Here is an 18,773-nt window from a genome sequence, read left to right as displayed (position 1 = left end):
AGAACTTCCCATTAGTACTTTCGCTGATTTTTCTTAATCGCGACGCTAAAAATAGTTTCAGAACTAAGCCGTTTTCAGGTAAATATTCCAAGTTTCCTGTTCACCTAAAAAAAACCGAATATCCTCCTCACGATTTACTTTACAAGTCTGTTTGTTTAGTCACTCAGGCCCGGATTTCTAAAGGACTGTTATAAATTCTAATAAATTGATTTTGTCGTGTTTTCGCTGTTTCATTCCCGACCCCTGCGTTCACTCTGATCCGAGTGTTAACCACCAATTCACCAGAACTAACCTAAAGTGGTTTTGTTCATAAAAAAGCAACATTTGCCAAATGGGCGTGGGAAGTTTGGAACACAGAGGCGTGCAGGCCATACCTATTTCTGTTGAATGTATTCAGAGTAGGAACTGGAAAAAAATTAGACGTTTATAAAAGGTCAGTCATTTGTAATGTGAGGTGTTTCTACCACAAGAAAAATTTCGGTTCAAACAGATCTAAAAACAGAGCCGTGCCTAGCCGGTACCTGTCGCAAAGACCCTGAAAAACTCTGATGTATGGGGAACATTATATGAGAGTATATTTTGAAGGACGAAAATATAAGGAAATTTCAGAATTAGACTGAAAAACTTACTGATTCTCGGAAAACAATAAGTTGTCAATCACCTTCTAGTAATAGAAATCTATTTCCGCGAAAACAGCGAAATTCCCTAACAAGCTTAATTTAGTTCGCAGTATTTTAATTATACGTTAATTGATGGCGCCTGAGTAAGCTTTCCTCACGTTTAACCAGCACAATGAGCACTTCAAAGCCGTCTTTTTTACGTTTTAATTAAACTCAGCAGAAAAAAATTGAGGAAAAAGTCTCATTCTAGAGGGAAAAAATCGCAATATAAATATTCTTGGGAGCTGGAGTCACACAGGTCCCATTGTATCGCGGGCTGTTCTCCTCGAAGAATAAATCCTCGAATGGAATAGTTGAGGGACACGTAAAAATGGCGGCTTTTGTTAAAAACTTTCCACTTAACCCACATTTAAAGTTGGCATCGTAAAATTAGAAGAAGAAATAAAAAGTTTCGCCTCCCTTTATATTTCGGCTGATGGTGAAATATATGCTCGTAAATTATGAAAGCCATATAACGTGTACAAAGGTTGGCTTCTAACTTTTCTCTCCTTCTTTTAAAGAAATTTCCATGGGTGATGAATTCAGAAAAGTTGAGGCTCTGGCGTGTTTACTAGAGGTTTCTCTATATACAGGGAACATATAGAGAACAATGCGCCAGGCTCTGTATACCTAGGAATCACGCAAAATTGAAAAAAGCGAACAATTTGAGAATAACAGAAAGGCTCTAAAAGTCCGAAAAAATACTTAGGACTTTTTAAACTGGAGAACTATTTTCGAAGCCAAAAATAGGATTTGCCAAGAATATCTTAAAACTGGATCTTGGAAAACTTTTTAGGTCGACGACCTTATCCGTTTCCATCTCGTTCCAGGACTTCATTTTCTTAGCGAAAAAAGATCATTTCTAGCTCCCAACCTCACCTGCAGCAATCACCTCCCAAAAGACCTTTTTTCAGGAAAAACGAACACCAAAACAGCTAAATGCTTCCATAAATACCCATCAGAGTAGGAGTTAAGGCTCGGAACACACAATCTTTTCTCTCAACGTGGTTTCAGTATTAGATGCGCGTTACTGCAGTAGCGCCGATCAAACGCGAGATAATGCCGGTGTCGTATAGCGCCCACCGCTTCCGAGATTCTAATTACCGTAATTATTTGAAAATTATCGAATTGCTGATATGGGATAAATAGTGCGACAATGGGATTGACGTGTCTGTGTGACGTTTTACTCATGCTGTGGGTGATTGTGGAGTTGGAAACTGGTGAGGTGAACATGTTGGATTCGAAGGAGTTTCAGAAGAGCTGTAAGTGGGTTTTAATTTGAGACACCAACAAAGGAATATTTCTCAACTTTCTGAAGAAGTTACTGGATATCTCGATCGAGATATCTAACATGACGAATTACCAAGAACACTAGTCGCCTCCGAAGGAGATCTCAATGAAACTGTTGCTGAATCAATTGGAGGAAAGCCGTAGACTTCTGCTCTCTTGTTCTTTTTCAAACTGCATCATATTTTTGAATTACTTTTTCTTTCGTTTCCACGATAACTCGTGGGGCACCTTACATTCCGAAGCAGTTCTAGGAAACTCAGGGCAACTTCCACAGTATTTCGCCACATTTCTTTTGAAAGAGCTACGCCAAAAAAATAATAAAAACGAAGAAAGTTTTCGTTATCACATTGAAAAGTTTGAAACCACGTACCCAACAATTTTCACTTCAACGCCCGCTACAGCACATACATTTCAATAATATTGATTTTAACTTAGAACTGCACTGTTTATTACTCATTCCACAGGTGTTTTAGTCCATATAATTATGTCACTTCTCGTGAAACCCACATGATGTAATGTTTCATGAAAATTGTTTACAAGACATGGAAGTCGTACCTGCGTCGCATAATGAGGCGCCAGCAGAACGTGGCACCAATAATATTTTCAAAAATATCATACACACACACTTGCTGACGTATTTGTATGAGAACTTCAGGGCACTGAAACTCAAAAGTGTGTTTTCCTCCCACATCAAAAGTAGTTTATTTTTGAATCTTCATAGTAGAGGTTATTGTTTTCAGGTATCTATTTGTGTGAAGAGGCTATTAATAGGGACATTTCACGGGATATTTTTCGGGTTATTAATCTTGGCTGTTTGTATTTGATTAATTCCTTTTTAATGGTACCATAGCGCAAAAGTTTCACCAGGGGGAATATTTTGAAGCTTGAAATACCCAAAAAATTTGATTTCTCCTGAAGTTATTACAAAGCGAACAATTCTCGCCCCCTTTCCTCGTTCTCGAGACCCTGGAAGGGTCCTCGGGCCTCTCATTATTTTTAAAAACCCCTTCCGTTTTCCACTCTAAATGAATTTAGAGCCTTCGATAACTGACGTTTTCCTCTCCTCGCCCCTTTTCTTGTTTTTCCGTTTGCACCGTATTGTGAGGCTGTCGCGCCAACTACAAAACGGATGTGCGTCCTTCCTGGAAATTTCACGATTTACCCACGGGTTTTTCCACGTATTTCTCTCTCTTTGTAAGTAGATTTTCCCGTTTTATTGACAGTTTACCCGCCAGGTTTAGACCTGCAAGTTTACCTCGTTTTATTGTTCGGTTTGCAAGGCAACAATTTCATTTGAAGCACAAATATGAAAAGGAGTCTCTTTGTATTATTATATCAGTAGTAAAGATGCGGTTACAATTATCCAGAGTTCAAAACTGTTCGTTTTTCTATCAAGAATAGACGAAAAATCTTGATATCACTGAGTTGTTCATCACCTTTCCAGAGCTATGTCTGGATTCATGGATGATAAGCTTAGTTGCAGATTTTCAGTTAAAACCTGTTTGTGAGAACTTCAGTCAAATGCGTCCAGTTTTTAGGACGGTTTTTCAGGAAAAAGTCGCAAAACAAGATTTTAAGGTAGCATTGCACATTAACAATTTATGCTTCGGGAGCTTATCGAGAAATCGGAGGATAACAAATGTAATGAAATATAACAAATAAAAATAAATAATAATATTAATAAAAATGAGGATAAAAATCATTGATGATTTTTGAAAATATTTACTTCCATTTAATTTCTAACAAATTTTCAGACATTTATGGGGTATTATGAAAGGAAGGAGACTAGTTAGGGGTGAAAATCTACATCACTCTTTGCTCGAAGAACTCCTAGAACATCCGGGTTCGAATATGCACTTAGACGACTTTAACACTAACTATTCTTTATAAATATACAATCTTTCTAGAAATAGATATTAAGCATTTGGCAATCAGCGTGCTGATCTAGTGTTGTCACTATGTAATAAAAATAGTATCCAGGTTATTGGCAGTTTTAAATATAGTGTCAACAACGTTGTGCTTTCAAAGCGCGCGAAAAAAATCGAATGAAAATTGTTGAAGTGACTGAAATTCATGTAGCAATAATGTGTCTCTATGTACGATGAAAAAAAAATTGGTCTTGTTTTCGTATCAAAAGGTGTATAATCAGGAAGTGCCGAATTGTGATCACAACACACAATTGTGAATTTATGGACTAATTGGAATTACAAATAAGTTTCCAGGGTCCACAGAGAATCTAAATTTTGTCGACTTATGCGAAAAAGAGCACGTAAAGAAGACTGAAATAAGAATTGTGAATCGAGTTTTTGATTTCATAGTCACCTGGATTAACGTGATTTCTCTCCTTTTACGTTTTTGAAAAATATTGAACTTTCCTGATTTCCTCCATTTTTCATATAACCTGAATTTACCTAATATGTCCTATGATGTTACGTGCCAATCAGAATTTTTTCCCTCCAGTTTCAGTTGAAGGGGACTAACCTGATTTATTCCTCACTATTTTCAAGTAACCTAAACTGATCCGATTTTATGCCGTTTGTTCAAATTCCTGCTGTTTTTTCATTATAGAAAACCTGAATTGTTATGATTTTATTCCACCCTTATGTCAAGCATATAACCTGATTTCTCCGCTTCAGTTTTCAAGCGAAGTAACCTCAACTAATTTGATTTTCTTCCCCTCTTGGGGTTTGCCAGCAATTGGAATGGATCTAATTTTTTTCACTCGGTTCCTTCATTCTTCTTCTCCTCTTTCTCTTTCCGCTCTCCCACCTTGTCACAATAATTCCACTGTCAATGTCATTTCATTGTCATTATCAGTTCGTTGTCATTGATATTGTCAATTGTGCCAAATTTTTATCGAATTCCTGGCTACAGACGTATCATTGTTATTTTTTAATGGCTTCAGGCAACTCAAACTAACCAGTATCATTCTGATTTATTCTTATGTTTCGTCTAGTTATCGTGTTTACCCAACTAAGTACCTATGTGGTTTCAGGCAACCTGAACTGACCAACTTTATTTTATTCGCTTCAGTTTTCAAGTATTCTGATTATCTTTGATCTGATCTGATTGATTCCTCTTTAACCCGCATTGACCCGAGTTTCTTTTACGGCGATTGTGAGTAACTAAAACTGATCTGATTCTACTTCGTTTTTAAATTACCTGAGCTAAAATTGATTTATGTTTTGACCTGATTCTATTCTGTCATGTTTTCAAATTTCTTAGAATTTTCGAGTAACCAGGAATTGACCCGACTTATTCGCTCCGATTTGATGTTTTTCGCTAGGTTTTTTAAATAGCCTGAACTGAGGCGATTTTTCACGGTGTTTTTAAATAATCAACACTGACCTGATTTATTTAGAACTTTGTTTGCATGTAACGTCAAATGAGTTGTTTTTTTCATCTCGTTTTCCATATAATTTGAACTGGCACGATATTTTATTACGATTTTATGGTGAACTAAACCGGCATGCGTTTTTCATGTTTTATGAATTCGTTCATGTCTTATGAATTTGTGGCAACAAATTAGTCTCGTCGAATAACCTCACGTAATATAAAGAAAATTGAGATTGGCAGTCGATACATGGACGAAACTGAATAAGCAATAACCCAAAAACCGCACAAAGCCCTCACATGGTGTTCGGCCCCTTTCATTTTTGTATGATGGCATTTTATTTCGGGAAGCGACCACATGTACCGGAATATATAAATTGGACTAGGAAATAGTCTATGACGCATTTAGAAATATTTCTGTAGCTTTCAGAGAAGGGAGTTTTTATGTTGTTTAGGTTTCAGTAAGTCGCGTTAATACTCCTGACATATTTTCCCCTAAACGAGTCGTGTTGAGATTTTTATTCATTTCAATTGATGCGATGTTATTTAATAAAAACATACATTTCAGCAATGTCCTTTTCAATTACCGAAATAATAGTTCAAGACCATCACCGACAAAGCCAATTCCCATTACCCACATATCGTTCGAGCCTATAAATAAATTAATAGTGCACATTCGCATTCTAAAATTAAGCCGCATACCACAATGGTTATTATTATTTCAGCCCAAGAATTGCCGTAAAATGCACTTACCAGTTAACAAATCATTAAACTTCCAGCTTGTCATGTCCGAAACGTGAGGAGGAACTTCCTCATCAAATTGGGACAAATCTAGAGATAAATTGGGCTTTGAATATTTTTGAGCCATGCCCATAAAATCGCGGCAGTAAAAATCCAGAACTTTATTGCTAGGAAATCATTATTTGCTTGATTTGACTGGAAAATTAAACAAATAAATGATTTATTGCCTGACTCGTTCCGGGGCCTTTTGTTTAACTCATAAACTTTAAAACCCTCTTATCACTTTCAAGTTAAATAAACAAGTAAATAGCCATTGAGTAGCAACGCTCGATGAGAGATATATCGGATTTTTTATTGAAGTTATCGGGTAAAAGGCACAACTACCATGTGTATGAAGTTTTTGCTATGTCGGTTTATTATTTCCAACGATAAATACATTTGCCAATAGCATTAGCACGTGGTTTGAGATCAAAGTTTGCTTACATTACTTAGAGCTACAGAGGCGATTAAATATTTATAAGCCGATGTGTTGGCGGCTCCATTCAAAAATCACCTAATCGATCAATCGTGTAAGGGAACTTGGGTATGTAACCGGGTTTTGTGTTGAAAACTTCGTTTTTAAATGATTTTTTAAACATATTTTTAGCAAGGTCTGAGGTCCTAAATTGTATTTTAAACTCTGTTTAAAACGTAGTTTAGAGCGTTGATGGCCTCCTGCACGGAAATCGATCCAGTGCAGGCCTCAGCATAAAGTGGAGAAGACTAAAAATCTGCAAGTTGGGAAAATCTTGTAAATTTCACTTTAAAGTCAAATTGTGACTTTCCCATTACCGATAACGTAATACGTCTAGCTGCGTTAAAATATATGGAGCATCCCCTATCGATTACCTGTCTATCACATTTTCTTTAAAATGTCTTGAAACTAAATTCAAGTCAAAGACACAAAGTCGGAAATTTTGACTAGCTCAGTCGGGAGAGATTTGAAGGGATCAGAAGGTCCACTATGATCCACCCAAAGAGTTTTCTGACGTACTTGGGTGTTTTAGTTCCCGTAAGTTATCTGTCACCAGATGTCAGTCTCAGTTGTAGAGCATTTTTGGAAAATTTCTGAGTCCATCGTAGATTTACTGACAACCCATGGACAACAATTGCATCCTTCTTCAGTGGTTGATGTAAGTTACGCGGTTCCTTTGCTACTGAAAGACAGAGGCGGTGGTGCCAGAAGTTCGTTAACACATCCAGCGCTTTGGTGGTCTATCGGACCGCTCTAAGTAGGTTCAGACAGGGCCACAACGATCATATGGACCGCCAGGTGTTTAATTCAAATTATTAATAGACGAAACCGTGCGCTCCTCTTTTATGTTGATACTAAAATATGTATTGGCCCTCACCGCCCTAAAAGCATCATTTCGCATTGCCGGACGTCCGATGGGGAGTTTTAGCACTGGGTAGTTGAACCAAATAACAAGCGATCCAGCCTTCTGAATAGTGTAATCAATAAGTGGTCCGATGTTTTTATACTCAAAAAGACGAAAGTTTGATCAAAGCTCTGTTTGAAAACCTAAGATGCACATGCAGATGTTTAATTAAAACACTTTATTGTGACAGAGAAAGAGCTATAATATATAAATAATATATAAACCTTTCCTTTGCACTCTTCACGATATTCCACAAGCTTCAAGACCTTATTTTTATCAAATGAGACCAATTGAAACGTTTTCAAGTACCAAATATATCCAGCAGATTTTCCAGTAATTCACTAGTCGAGATGGAAAACCATGTGACGTAAAATTAAAAAATAATAAAAAGGCGACAAGGACAGGGACATAAAAGTAAAAATAAAGACAGATTGAGGGATATAAATGTATAGCACATTGACGTAGATATTTACAGTTGTGATGTATTTCAGGAGGTGAATTTTAAGCAATATGGATTTGCAGTAGATGTCCTTCGATGAGGACCTCATGTCTGGTAGTACCGAATATCATAAATAAATATTTAGTCTTTATGTTTTGCGTTACTTCTTGGGAATTAAAGTATCTTTAAAGCTCTGAGGTGTATGTTTCATTTCTATTATTCAAAAGTGTGATAGTTTCATAAATATTTGAGCAATCTGACTGGTATATTTGCAAATTCAGCTTGAAATTCCTGTACTATTTTTTGAAGAAACAACGCAGAATACGTCGTAATTGAACCATGTTTGTCTATCCTCGTTTATATAACCAGTCAGGCTCCACGTAAATTATTTCGGCGTTTAATTTAAATACACAAATAAACAGGCAATTGCGTTCCTAACTAAAAGCGTTAGCCAATTTCGCTTTGATTTGTGAGCCAAGAAATTACATATTTGTTACCGTTGGGCGACCGAGTTTTCCTGTTTTGGTCGAAACACAAACGCGAATAAACAAGGGAAACTAGACCCCAATTATTGGGACTGGAATCCTAGGAATTCTCCGGTCCTTTGTTACCAGCCAATTGGACAAAAAAAGTTAATTAAATTAATCATCTCTGTGGGCCTGTTAAATATCTGAAATCTTAAGAGGTACTGAAACATAATTTTGTAATATCCCACAACTAAAATGAGTCATTCACTGGATGATTTTAATGACATAATTCTTCAACTAAGCACTACACTACAATCTCTCAATTATTATGTTTTCTAGACACTTGAGATGTTAAATTCAACGCCGAAATTTGGTAGGGCATCAGAGATATTTCATCTCAACTCTCAGTGTAATAAACGTAAGCATAAGCCCCTTAATACTCCCATTGGGGCTCGCAATGCCACAGGGCAGTTCCTTAAAACGTATTAATTAATTTCCATTATCCCCTGAAAAGGGTCTCAACTTAAGACGTTTAATTAGCTTAACTCTTGAATTTTCGATCCTCCGGACTTTTATGATTCACTGTAACAACAGTAAATATGCAGAAATAAGGTAAGCGTGATAATCCCTATAAAGGACCCCGGAGATTTCCGATTGACATGGCTTTATTGTGGGGAAGGAATTGTTTAATTTGCATTTTCCGGGTATTAGGTGACTCTAGGGATCGCTTATTAATGATATTTGGGGATAATGGTATGGCCGTTTAGAAATGCCCTTTGAATTTCAATTTTATCCGTTTCAGTTGATGAGACAAATATACGATCAGACCAAAACGGGACTCACTCTGTATCGGGCCTAGTTCAAAGGCCATTATGTTTTTATGCAAACCACGCATTATTAATAACCTATCCCAGGAAAGTTGATAAATTATTTACTGCAAACTGCCATTGTAAATTGACTGGGTACCATTTTAATGATATATTACTAGACCTTGCAATGGTACCATTAGTCGGTAATACATAAACATTACACCAAGATGGCTCGACTCTCTTTGTTGATTTTAAGTTGCTTAACATTATTTTTAACAAGTTTCGGCTTCAGTCTTGAACTGACAGGTAAATATTACATCTAACATTTGAATCTTTATTGGTAGAGACGTTTCAGAGCACACAACTAATAAGGCAATTTCTCCCACTATTGATTTTCATCGTCTTTTGAAGAATTCGTGATTTTGGCATTTCTTGAGAAACTAGAATTCGCAATTATTCCAGAAGATGTTAAACCGGACCTAAATCTCGTTCTGTACTGATTTGTGTAATATGCTTTGAAGTATGTCTAATGACTCCTAAATCTTCCCCTCATTTGACCCAGAGCTAATAAAGACGATCCCCCTAATCTCGCAAATAGAAATTATGAAGATCCGAATGTCTTGCGAACGGCTAACAGGTCGAGCATAAAACGAGATAATATAATCTCGCAACCCTGCTAATTAGAGACTTAAATGGCCCTTTCCGTCCTGATAATGTAAATTAGATAAGTCCTTTTAGAGCTGCCAGGACTCGTCATCTTTGCCGACTTCTCTCGAATTTCCTTTTGAGCCGCGAAGCCTACAGCAGAACTATTTTAAACATGTCAATGTCTTCTATTTTAAGTCGGACTTTGAAGTCAACATCCGCAAATGTGTGAACGATTTTCGTTTGAAACGAAATACCGTTTCTTCATTCTTTGCTTTTCTACTATTTTTTTTTTACAGGAATGTTCCCGAATGTTATTTGGGACAATTATTGCGAAGGAACTTCACTGTCACCTTGAATCAGCCCTAACTGGAGAACACGTTTAAGTATAAACATTTGTTGCATGCATGCACATTTTCCAAGAGTTGGTCTAGGCGCCAGGAAATGGCAGCTGGACGACGATGTTTGCCAGGAAATTTTGTTACAGGTGAATTTTTGGCATTTGTTCCAGAGGATGCATCAACTAAATAAATCGTTAAATTGGCGCCAGTCGAAAAAACTTGCTGTTAAAGAAATAAGCCCTCAAGTCCTAAACAGCAAGCATTTAGCCTAAACAACATGAGGTCGACAATTTGCTGCAGGGAATGCTGTAGCATCACAGTAGGGTGATCTAGCCATCTGCAGTTTGAGAGTGCTTGTTAAGAAAAAAGATGATTCAACACGGTTCTGTGCCGATTACAGGAAACTTAATGACCGGACCAAGGATTGTCACGTAGAGATGACACCTTGGCCATTTTAGGGAAGAAACAGTTCCCCACTTTAAATAAAAAAAGAAGGTTTTGGCAAGTGAAGATTGTCCCAAAGATAAGGAAAAGACTGCGTTTTTCACAGGCTCTGAACTACATAAATTCACTGCTATGTGTTTTAGATTGCGTAGCGCTCCATCAATTTTCAAGCGACTGATAGAGCTCGTTTTGAGAGGGGTGACTTGGAAAGCTTGCCTTGAATACTCAAATGATGAAATAATGTTTCCGTTAAACGTGAATATACTGAAATTATTCGAATTTCGCCTTTGTTGAGGCATCTACAACTTTGTTTTCAGCAAAGAATGCAATTTGTTTTTCATTGTTGAAAATTGAGAAAAACGCAGGTTATAAAAATGTTTCGCAAAAACTGTGAAGCTGAACCGTGGTTATATTTTTTCAGGAATTTCCTTTAGGACGATCTAGAAATTACAGTTTTACTGGAGAAAATTCCAGCGAAGGGGTAGATCCAAAAAATTTCAAGCGAAGTTCTTTCCCAGGACAAGAAAAATACGCATTTTCCACCAGCTCTGGACTACATCAATTTACTGTTATGCCTTTCGGATTTCGCAATACTCCATCAATTTTCGAGCGACTGATGGGGCTTGTTTTGAGAGGACTGACTCGGAAAACTTGCCTTGTATACCCAGATGATGAAATAGCGTTTACGTTGAAAGCGAATATACTGGAATTATTTGAACCCCAAGTTCGTGTAAATATTTACTATCTTGATCTCTGCAATGAATGGAAATTAATTTTTTTTGTTGAAAAGACGGAAATACGGGCCATGAAAATGACTTGTACAAAAAGTGAACTTGAACGGTGATTCTATTTCTCTTGGAATTTCCCCTAGACTTTTTTTGGAAAAGAAGTTGTCGTGACCAGTAGATTGCAGCCCTTCTCCTAGATTTCCTTAATCCAGAAACACATAAATAAATTCTTACATGCCGAGAAAACAAGCAAAATCAGCCCTAATTCAATCCCCAAACAATTTGTTTTCCACAAAGGCGGCGGTAGCCACGAAGTGGGCAACAAAAAAAGTTTTAAATATGATTAAAAGCTCTTGTCTGGTTTCAGCTTTTGCGGACGCGCGGGACAAAAAGGACGTCCCGCACTCAAACTAATTATTTTTAAATTGTCCGGCTAGTGCCTTCTGCCACGTTCGCAACTCGTTTTAATTCTTGTTTTCTTCAAATAATGGTGCTTGCATAAAAAGCGAGCTCTAAAAGCTCCAAGTGCGTCTTTATATTAATAGCGTTTTAACTCCACTATTAATCTCTTTTATTTCATGTAAGTTGACGGTTTCTAGCCGGAATGGAATTGCCATGGACAGGCCCCTGTTAGGGGGAATAATAAGGGTTGACGTTTGCATTTTGTAACGGGTCAACGAAAATGTAGACAGACGGATTAGGCCTGAATAGACATAAAAGCTTTTTTATTGGGATCTAAGTAGGTGGCGATCGATACACAATGAAAAATTGTTATGTAGTATTGCTGTTGTAAAGGGGGTATCTTGTGCTAAAACATTCATGCATGCCACCACCCGACTTTCAGGAATGAAATTTCCTCTCGTAATCCGATGCAACTAAACGATAAGAAAAGACCTAAAGTTATATCGTTTGTCGATCGATATTAGGGATTAAATTATAATGACTTTAAATTATACAATGAGTGATTTAAAGCTGTAGAATTTCTTTTTCCTACGTAATTCCGGTGCTTCTCCGGTGCATCATCCCCTCTAGTCTGGAGAGAGATCTCCTCATATGTAACTAGCAACTATGCCTGCGTATTGGCCTACCTGGGTATAGTGGCAATACCAGATTTTGGTCAATTAATTTTGAGCATTTGAAAATCTCGAAAACGGTTTACGTTATATTATTTTCTCGCCTCGAAATTGATTTTTTGAGAAAACTATGTTCAGAAATCCAAAAAATATTTTTTATTGGGATCTCAAGTAACTAGATATGCAACGAAAAATGGATATGTAATATCAGCATTGTATAAATAGGGGTACAATTCGTGCCAAAACATAGTTGGTAATTAAACAAGTCTCTCTCACTGGGAAAATAACAATGGAAACTAAACAAACAAATTTTGATGGAAATGTTTGCGTTCGGTTAATTCGTAACGAGTGAGAGCTTATTATAACTTAATGGATATTTTGTTTAAGTTCGTTTTACGTTCTATTAATATTGTCCACGACCACATAGTAGCTATTTCAATTCGACGAATAATTGATCGATTACGATAATATTCCAGTAAAAAATTGCTGAAGGCTGATTATATTATAACATCCATCTGGCTGATCCTTAATCTTTGTTACGCTTGAAAATTCCGAGGACAATCGCCCACGCAGATATTTTTGTCATCCCTGGAATGGGCAAACTGCCAGTAAGGCACACGACACCCGATGTCATATGCTCGTGTTGTTATGTGGATTCCTAGCGGGGGTCCCGTTTTGTATCCAGCAACACTGCTGATGCCAGCGATGTTTTTTTATTTGTTTTCACTATTCTAGTTTCGACGACGAAATGTATACAGCGACGGCCTTAAATTTGGTATCGAGGAAGAATTCCAAATTTGGGAAATATAAATGTAGTTGAGATGATATTTTAAAGATTATGTCTACAAGAGACTCGACCTGATAGTTCGGCGCGTAATTTTATGTCTGAACCCTTCTCTATTGATTTTGAAAATTGTGGAATCTAGTCTTTCACCAACTGAATCAAATTCTAAAAATACATCAAGAATTCCGAATGTCATATTTTAAATAAATCCAACAATGGTTCAGGACATTCGTAAATCCTCTAAACCTTACTCTCCGTCGTTACTGTGGCATTCACAAATAAATTTTAAAATTACTAGCAAACTTAAAACTATTTGCTTTTACTTTGTTGTTATAAACAGAGTTTAAGACAACCCCTGGATGGCCAGCCTGTCCCTTTCGACCGGGGGACCTCAGCCGCCCAGCCCCCACCGAAGGACCGCAGCGAACAAATTTCGACCAGCGGGCTCCAGTCTTAAAAAAATATGCCTAAAATTGAGTTTCTAAAGCTCCAAGACTTCCAAGATATGGGACAATTGTCAATTTTGTGGGCTAAAAGACAGAAACATGCCGAGCTTGCTGTAAAAACTCACCACAATTAGCAGATGCTGAACTTTTTAAACACGAACCGCGACTTTCTCAAATGCAAATAATTAATTTAATGTAATAAACTGAGACATTTTCCATCCAGCATGGCGCTTTCATGACCCATAAAACAAATGGCGAAAAATATTCACCAATAAAAACCCAAACGCAACATTTAACTAGCTGTAAAATAATACAGACATTACAACAGCAGTTTATTCAATTCCCCATTTTATTATTGCCCAGTAAGCTTCTCCTTTGATCGTCAAACAATAACATTTCCCATGCTAAATGGCAACTAAATATTCCCGCTCGCTCTTCCATTCTAACAGCAAAAAAGCGAGTAATTTGAATATAAAAACGGGGCTTCGCCCCTGGCAAAGTTGGATAATTAATTGGGACCGTCGATGCACAAACTACCCTCAAGTCTAGGGTCAAGTTTGCCTGAGATAAGATACTCCGAAGATTGTTGGCATTCGAATTCTGGCCGGAATTAATCAAACACAAACACATTGTTATCGGGGCCAAAACCAATTTGGATTCTACAATTCTGCCACGTACACTCCTTAGGAATGCCTGCGAAATTTATATTGTTACGTTGTAGGAACCTGAATTGTGTAATATATGACTGAGTCTGTGCCAAATTCCTGGATTTCATTATCACACATTTATCCTGAAACTTTCCCTCTTTTAATATAACTTTTTTTGCAGTACCAGCAAAGATGGTGTGGGCAGTGACGGGAAGGGACGCAAACCTACCCTGCGATGTAACTCCTGCTCTACCAGGAGACAATGTCACCATGATTTTTTGGTTCAAAGATTCCTTAGGAATGCCTCTGTACAGGTAATACCTGATTAGAAAATCTGTAATAATTTTGTGTGCTAAATTCGCCGTTAAATTGCTACCGCAACTGTTGCCAGAAAGGCATTTACGAGTCCCCAAATTAAACTACATGAAAACACCGCTTGGTGTTTAGAAAAAAGACCTCATATTGGTTATTTAAACACTGCACCTGCCCAATACCAATTCCAAATGCGTTTTCATAAAGAGCTTAACGTGCCATGTATGTCGATAATGGGAGTTTTATTTTGGGACGTAAATTTATTTATTTTTTGAATGTCCGCATGCAATCAAGCGGCCTTTGCGATTCGGTTTAAAATTTAGATTCGTTTGTATTGGTTCACGATAACTCACGTGGTAAAGGCGATATGGTACACGTTCCTCGGAACTGTTGAGGAATTTTCTTATGTTACTAATAAATTTGTGTTTACCACCAAATAATGTCGAGAAAGCTTGAGGGGGAAAAGTGATGAGACATTCACGAAGACCTATTACCCAAGAAAATTACCATACCTTTTGCCGATTTCAGTGGATCTACGAAAGGATAATGAGCAGTGAGAAACCCAAAAGTTCGGCCACAGAAGATCGATAATTTGAATATTTGAATCTGACGAAAAATCGCAAATAGATAACAAATTGGCGAAGGGCGAAGTTGAGTAATAATTTACAGCAATGTGTATTAAAACGGATTCGAATCTTGTAAATAAACTTAACGACCCCACTAACTTTTTTATTTCAGACTGATGATTGAGGGGAATTTTCAAATTTTAGACTTTTAGAAACTATACTGACCTAATCGGAATATTATTTCAAAATGAAAAGCTGAGTAAAGAGGAGAATTTGAAATATTTTCTTTCGTGACACTAGTATTTTTTTAAATAATTACGCTGTTATGAAATGCATATGCACATCTGATTTATCCTTTATGGATTATAGCGCAATAAAGAGTCGATAATCCTCGTAAAGCATAAAAACTCTGCATAAAGTTCTGTTTTTCAAATTTTCGGAATGATTCGAAAAACGAAACACACAACAATCCGCATGTCATAACTCCGGCAATTATGAAGAGTACTGCAAATAGAGTATCACAACCACTTAAAATCTGCTATTATTTACGAGCCAAAAAGTGAAAAACCCTATTCAGCAGGCCTTATTTCCGTGTAAAACTGGTAGACTATAAAACGCCGTTAATCCGCCATAATTATGGAGCTTGATGTGCTCTTCAAGCGGGATTTAATAAACGTTTCGCTGCAGCCTATTAACAAAATTTATTCCCGCCCATAAAACACGTTTAACTAAATTGATCTACGGAATAAACTTGATTGGAAAGCGATCATTTTACTGGCGAAACCAGCCCTTATCCCTCGATTTTCATGATCGTAAACTGAGCAAAGACATCAAAGGCGTGGCCAAGATTTATGAGACTCATAGCCGCCTAAGTTATGCAAGTTTTTGCATATGATTGCACATAATATATATTGGACCAAGACAGTTTAACAACCGAGGCCAGATATCCCGAAGCTGCACATCCTGCGAATTTGTTGGGAATAAAAGTCGCGAGCTCAGCGTTTCGGTCTTGGGGCTTGATTTATTCGCCCCAAGACCAGTTAACTATTCCGGATCCTCTACAACTTGCTTCCGGTGTTTAAATCGATCCGCGCCATTTTTGAACTAAAAATAAAAATCTATACAAAGCTCGCCGGCCATAAATCCTGGCCCGTGCCCCGAGTTCGGAAAGAGTTGCTTTAAGCTGTATCTGAATATAATGGAAGTCAGGAGTTTCGGTACCCCAAGAAAGGCAGTCTTGTCTTTTCTTCCTGGTCTCGATTTATCATAGTTTTTGCCACGTCTGTGTCCAGAATATTGGCCACTTTCCGGGAAAATTAACCAGGTTTTTGCCCGAAATTTGGATGGAGATGCCTATCCGACTACTAGATCTGGTTTAGAGCGATGACCTCAGGCCCTAGAACACATATTGTGTACTTGTGCGAGGTTTACGGGCAAATAAATTAAAATTCCATTTTGGCCTCGAAATATTATTATCAAACTGGCGTGACAGGAGCTCGAGAACGAAAATGGTTTACGACCCCATTAACTATTCCATTACAATTCCGAATTTGATGGTACGAATTGTCGTTGATACAAACGCCACTTGTTCCATGCCGAATTTATGGCCATATAATTTTGTCGGTGTTTTTGCTTAAATTGACGTGATTCGGGATAAATTGTTCCATCGAGGATTTATATGGTGCTTTGTGGGCGTTTAGTTGTGCTGTTGCACAACCAACAATTGTCGACTATTACAGTCCCTGACATTGCACTATAAATTGGGGCATAACAGAAGTTATCAGGGAATATTCATGTAAGTGTTTGCTTAAATAAGAGGATATCACGATTCACATGTGAAGAAACTTGCGTCATCGGTATAAAAGAACTGCGAGAAAGAAAGTTTTAATTGTTTCTTGTTGTGGTGTCGATGATCTGTTTTCCTCAGCTAATTGACTAAGATAAGTTCCAAAAGAAAACTCGAAACAGAGACTTTTGAGAGGGAAACCCAGAGAGACTTAGGATTTTACTGTTCGAGAAACTCACTTTAAATTTATTTGAGTAACCAAGAAAATTATTTAAAAATTCTAATATTGCCTTAACAGTTCTCTGTTTCCAGTGCACCAATCTATGGAAGTTTCCAAGTAATTTGCTGCAATTTACGACTTGTACCCGATTCAAAAAACGACCTCGCAATACCACAACCCACATCGTTTCCCTCGTCGGCCCTGCTGATTGAAAATCGGACGATATTACGTGCCCATAAATCCAGAAGCTCGGATACAGCGAGTATCAACGCCGATCCGAACCGTCAAAATCCAAATGTAATAGAATATTTAATGGCACAATAAAACATTCCCATTTATCGGTGCCTGTCACTGGACCTCGCTTTTATTAATAATGATTCGTGGAACGTGCGAAATTGGCGAAAAACGTTTGGTCAACCAATCGCACTCGTTCCTCATAATATTTACCATTGGAAATAATTTCGTCTTTAAACCCAGCACATGGAGATTAATTAAACCTTTAGTCCCGACACATTCGTACTAATGAAACTTTGACAGTCTCAAATCCTTTCGCTTAACGTACGTTTCAACAAACTAACTCTGAAATATGAAAATTAAATATTTTCAAGTCTTTTATTCTGGATCGTTGAGGTTAGTTTATGTAGGAAAACTCCGAAATTTTTCTTTTTATTTTTGGCGCCTTCAAATCACACACAGTCCGATTGATAAAACTCTCAATCCCAGCACATTCTTATGCCGGAATGTAATATTTACTTCAAACTTTTAGTTTGGATGCCAGAGGGGGACCGTTATCCAAAGCTTCACACTTGGCCATGAGTGACGATCTAGGAAGGAGAGCCTACTTTGTTGCCGATGAAGAAGCTTCAAGGGCGCGCCTCCGGATCCAGAATGTCATTGAAAGCGATCAAGGAGTCTTCAGATGCAGAGTGGATTTCGTCAATTCCCCCACCAGAAACTTTCAAGTCAACTTATCTCTAATAGGTCAGTAAAAATCAAAGTGAATGGAGATGTCTCATTTATTGATAATCCTTTAACTTGCTTATTAGAAACTTCCGAGCTATCTCTTATAGGTCAGTTAACGGGGCGTCAAAACAAAGGCCACCTAATAAAGGAGTCATTAAAAAGTATAATGGCTACCCTTCGCGGTTTTTCTTTCAAGGGACTAAGTAGGGCCCTTTTTAAAGGGTAAAGACTCGTAAAAATACAGCTGCTACTTTCTTTTCCCGTTACTCCCTCAATTATGCTGAAAGGTGCAGGAAGTTTCCACGTTATTTTTTTTTTACTCACTTTCGACGAGAGAAACTTTTGCTGACATGAATTACCATATGAATTTCTTCGATTTTACAAAACAATTTGTAAGCTATACACCAATATAGTCCAGACTCACGATAAATTTTCTTAGAGGTGTTAAACCCCAGGTTCGGATTTTACTTTGTGATGAGGTGCTGAAAAGATTGTTCGTTCTATCCTAATAAAGTTTTCTTTCCCAGAACAACCCTCCAGGCCTCAGATATTTGATGCCGAGGGCAAAGAAATTAGGCTGAATTCCAGTGCCGGACCTTTTTTGGAGGGAGAGGAATTGTTTTTGTCCTGCCAGGTCAAAGGAGGTATGTTGAAGTCCCGTT

At 37.5% G+C, this 18,773-nt stretch overlaps 1 protein-coding gene and 1 long non-coding RNA gene across 4 annotated transcripts in view; both read left to right on the top strand.

The window, feature by feature from the left end:
• Positions 1-1,685: 1,685 nt before the first annotated feature.
• Positions 1,686-18,773, top strand: part of side (sidestep) — a 36,558-nt gene continuing 19,470 nt past the window's right edge. For 2 of the 3 annotated variants that reach the window (XM_066406908.1, XM_066406907.1), the window contains exons 1-4: positions 1,686-1,921; positions 14,446-14,578; positions 17,915-18,129; positions 18,639-18,755. In XM_066406908.1, the coding sequence (XP_066263005.1) occupies positions 1,816-1,921; positions 14,446-14,578; positions 17,915-18,129; positions 18,639-18,755 (571 nt within the window). In that variant the 5' untranslated portion in view covers positions 1,686-1,815. The remainder of the gene's footprint in view (positions 1,922-14,445; positions 14,579-17,914; positions 18,130-18,638; positions 18,756-18,773) is intronic. The other variant, XM_066406909.1, reaches the window with a different exon arrangement.
• Positions 9,217-12,202, top strand: LOC136419873 (uncharacterized). The gene is made up of 5 exons (XR_010753135.1): positions 9,217-9,462; positions 9,512-9,676; positions 10,101-10,951; positions 11,008-11,839; positions 11,900-12,202. It is a non-coding gene; the product is annotated as an uncharacterized lncRNA (long non-coding RNA).

The sequence above is a fragment of the Euwallacea similis genome, chromosome 3, assembly GCF_039881205.1.
Source record: "Euwallacea similis isolate ESF13 chromosome 3, ESF131.1, whole genome shotgun sequence".
NCBI classification, from domain to species: Eukaryota; Metazoa; Arthropoda; class Insecta; order Coleoptera; family Curculionidae; genus Euwallacea; species Euwallacea similis.
This window is presented reverse-complemented; position numbering and strand designations above follow the sequence as displayed.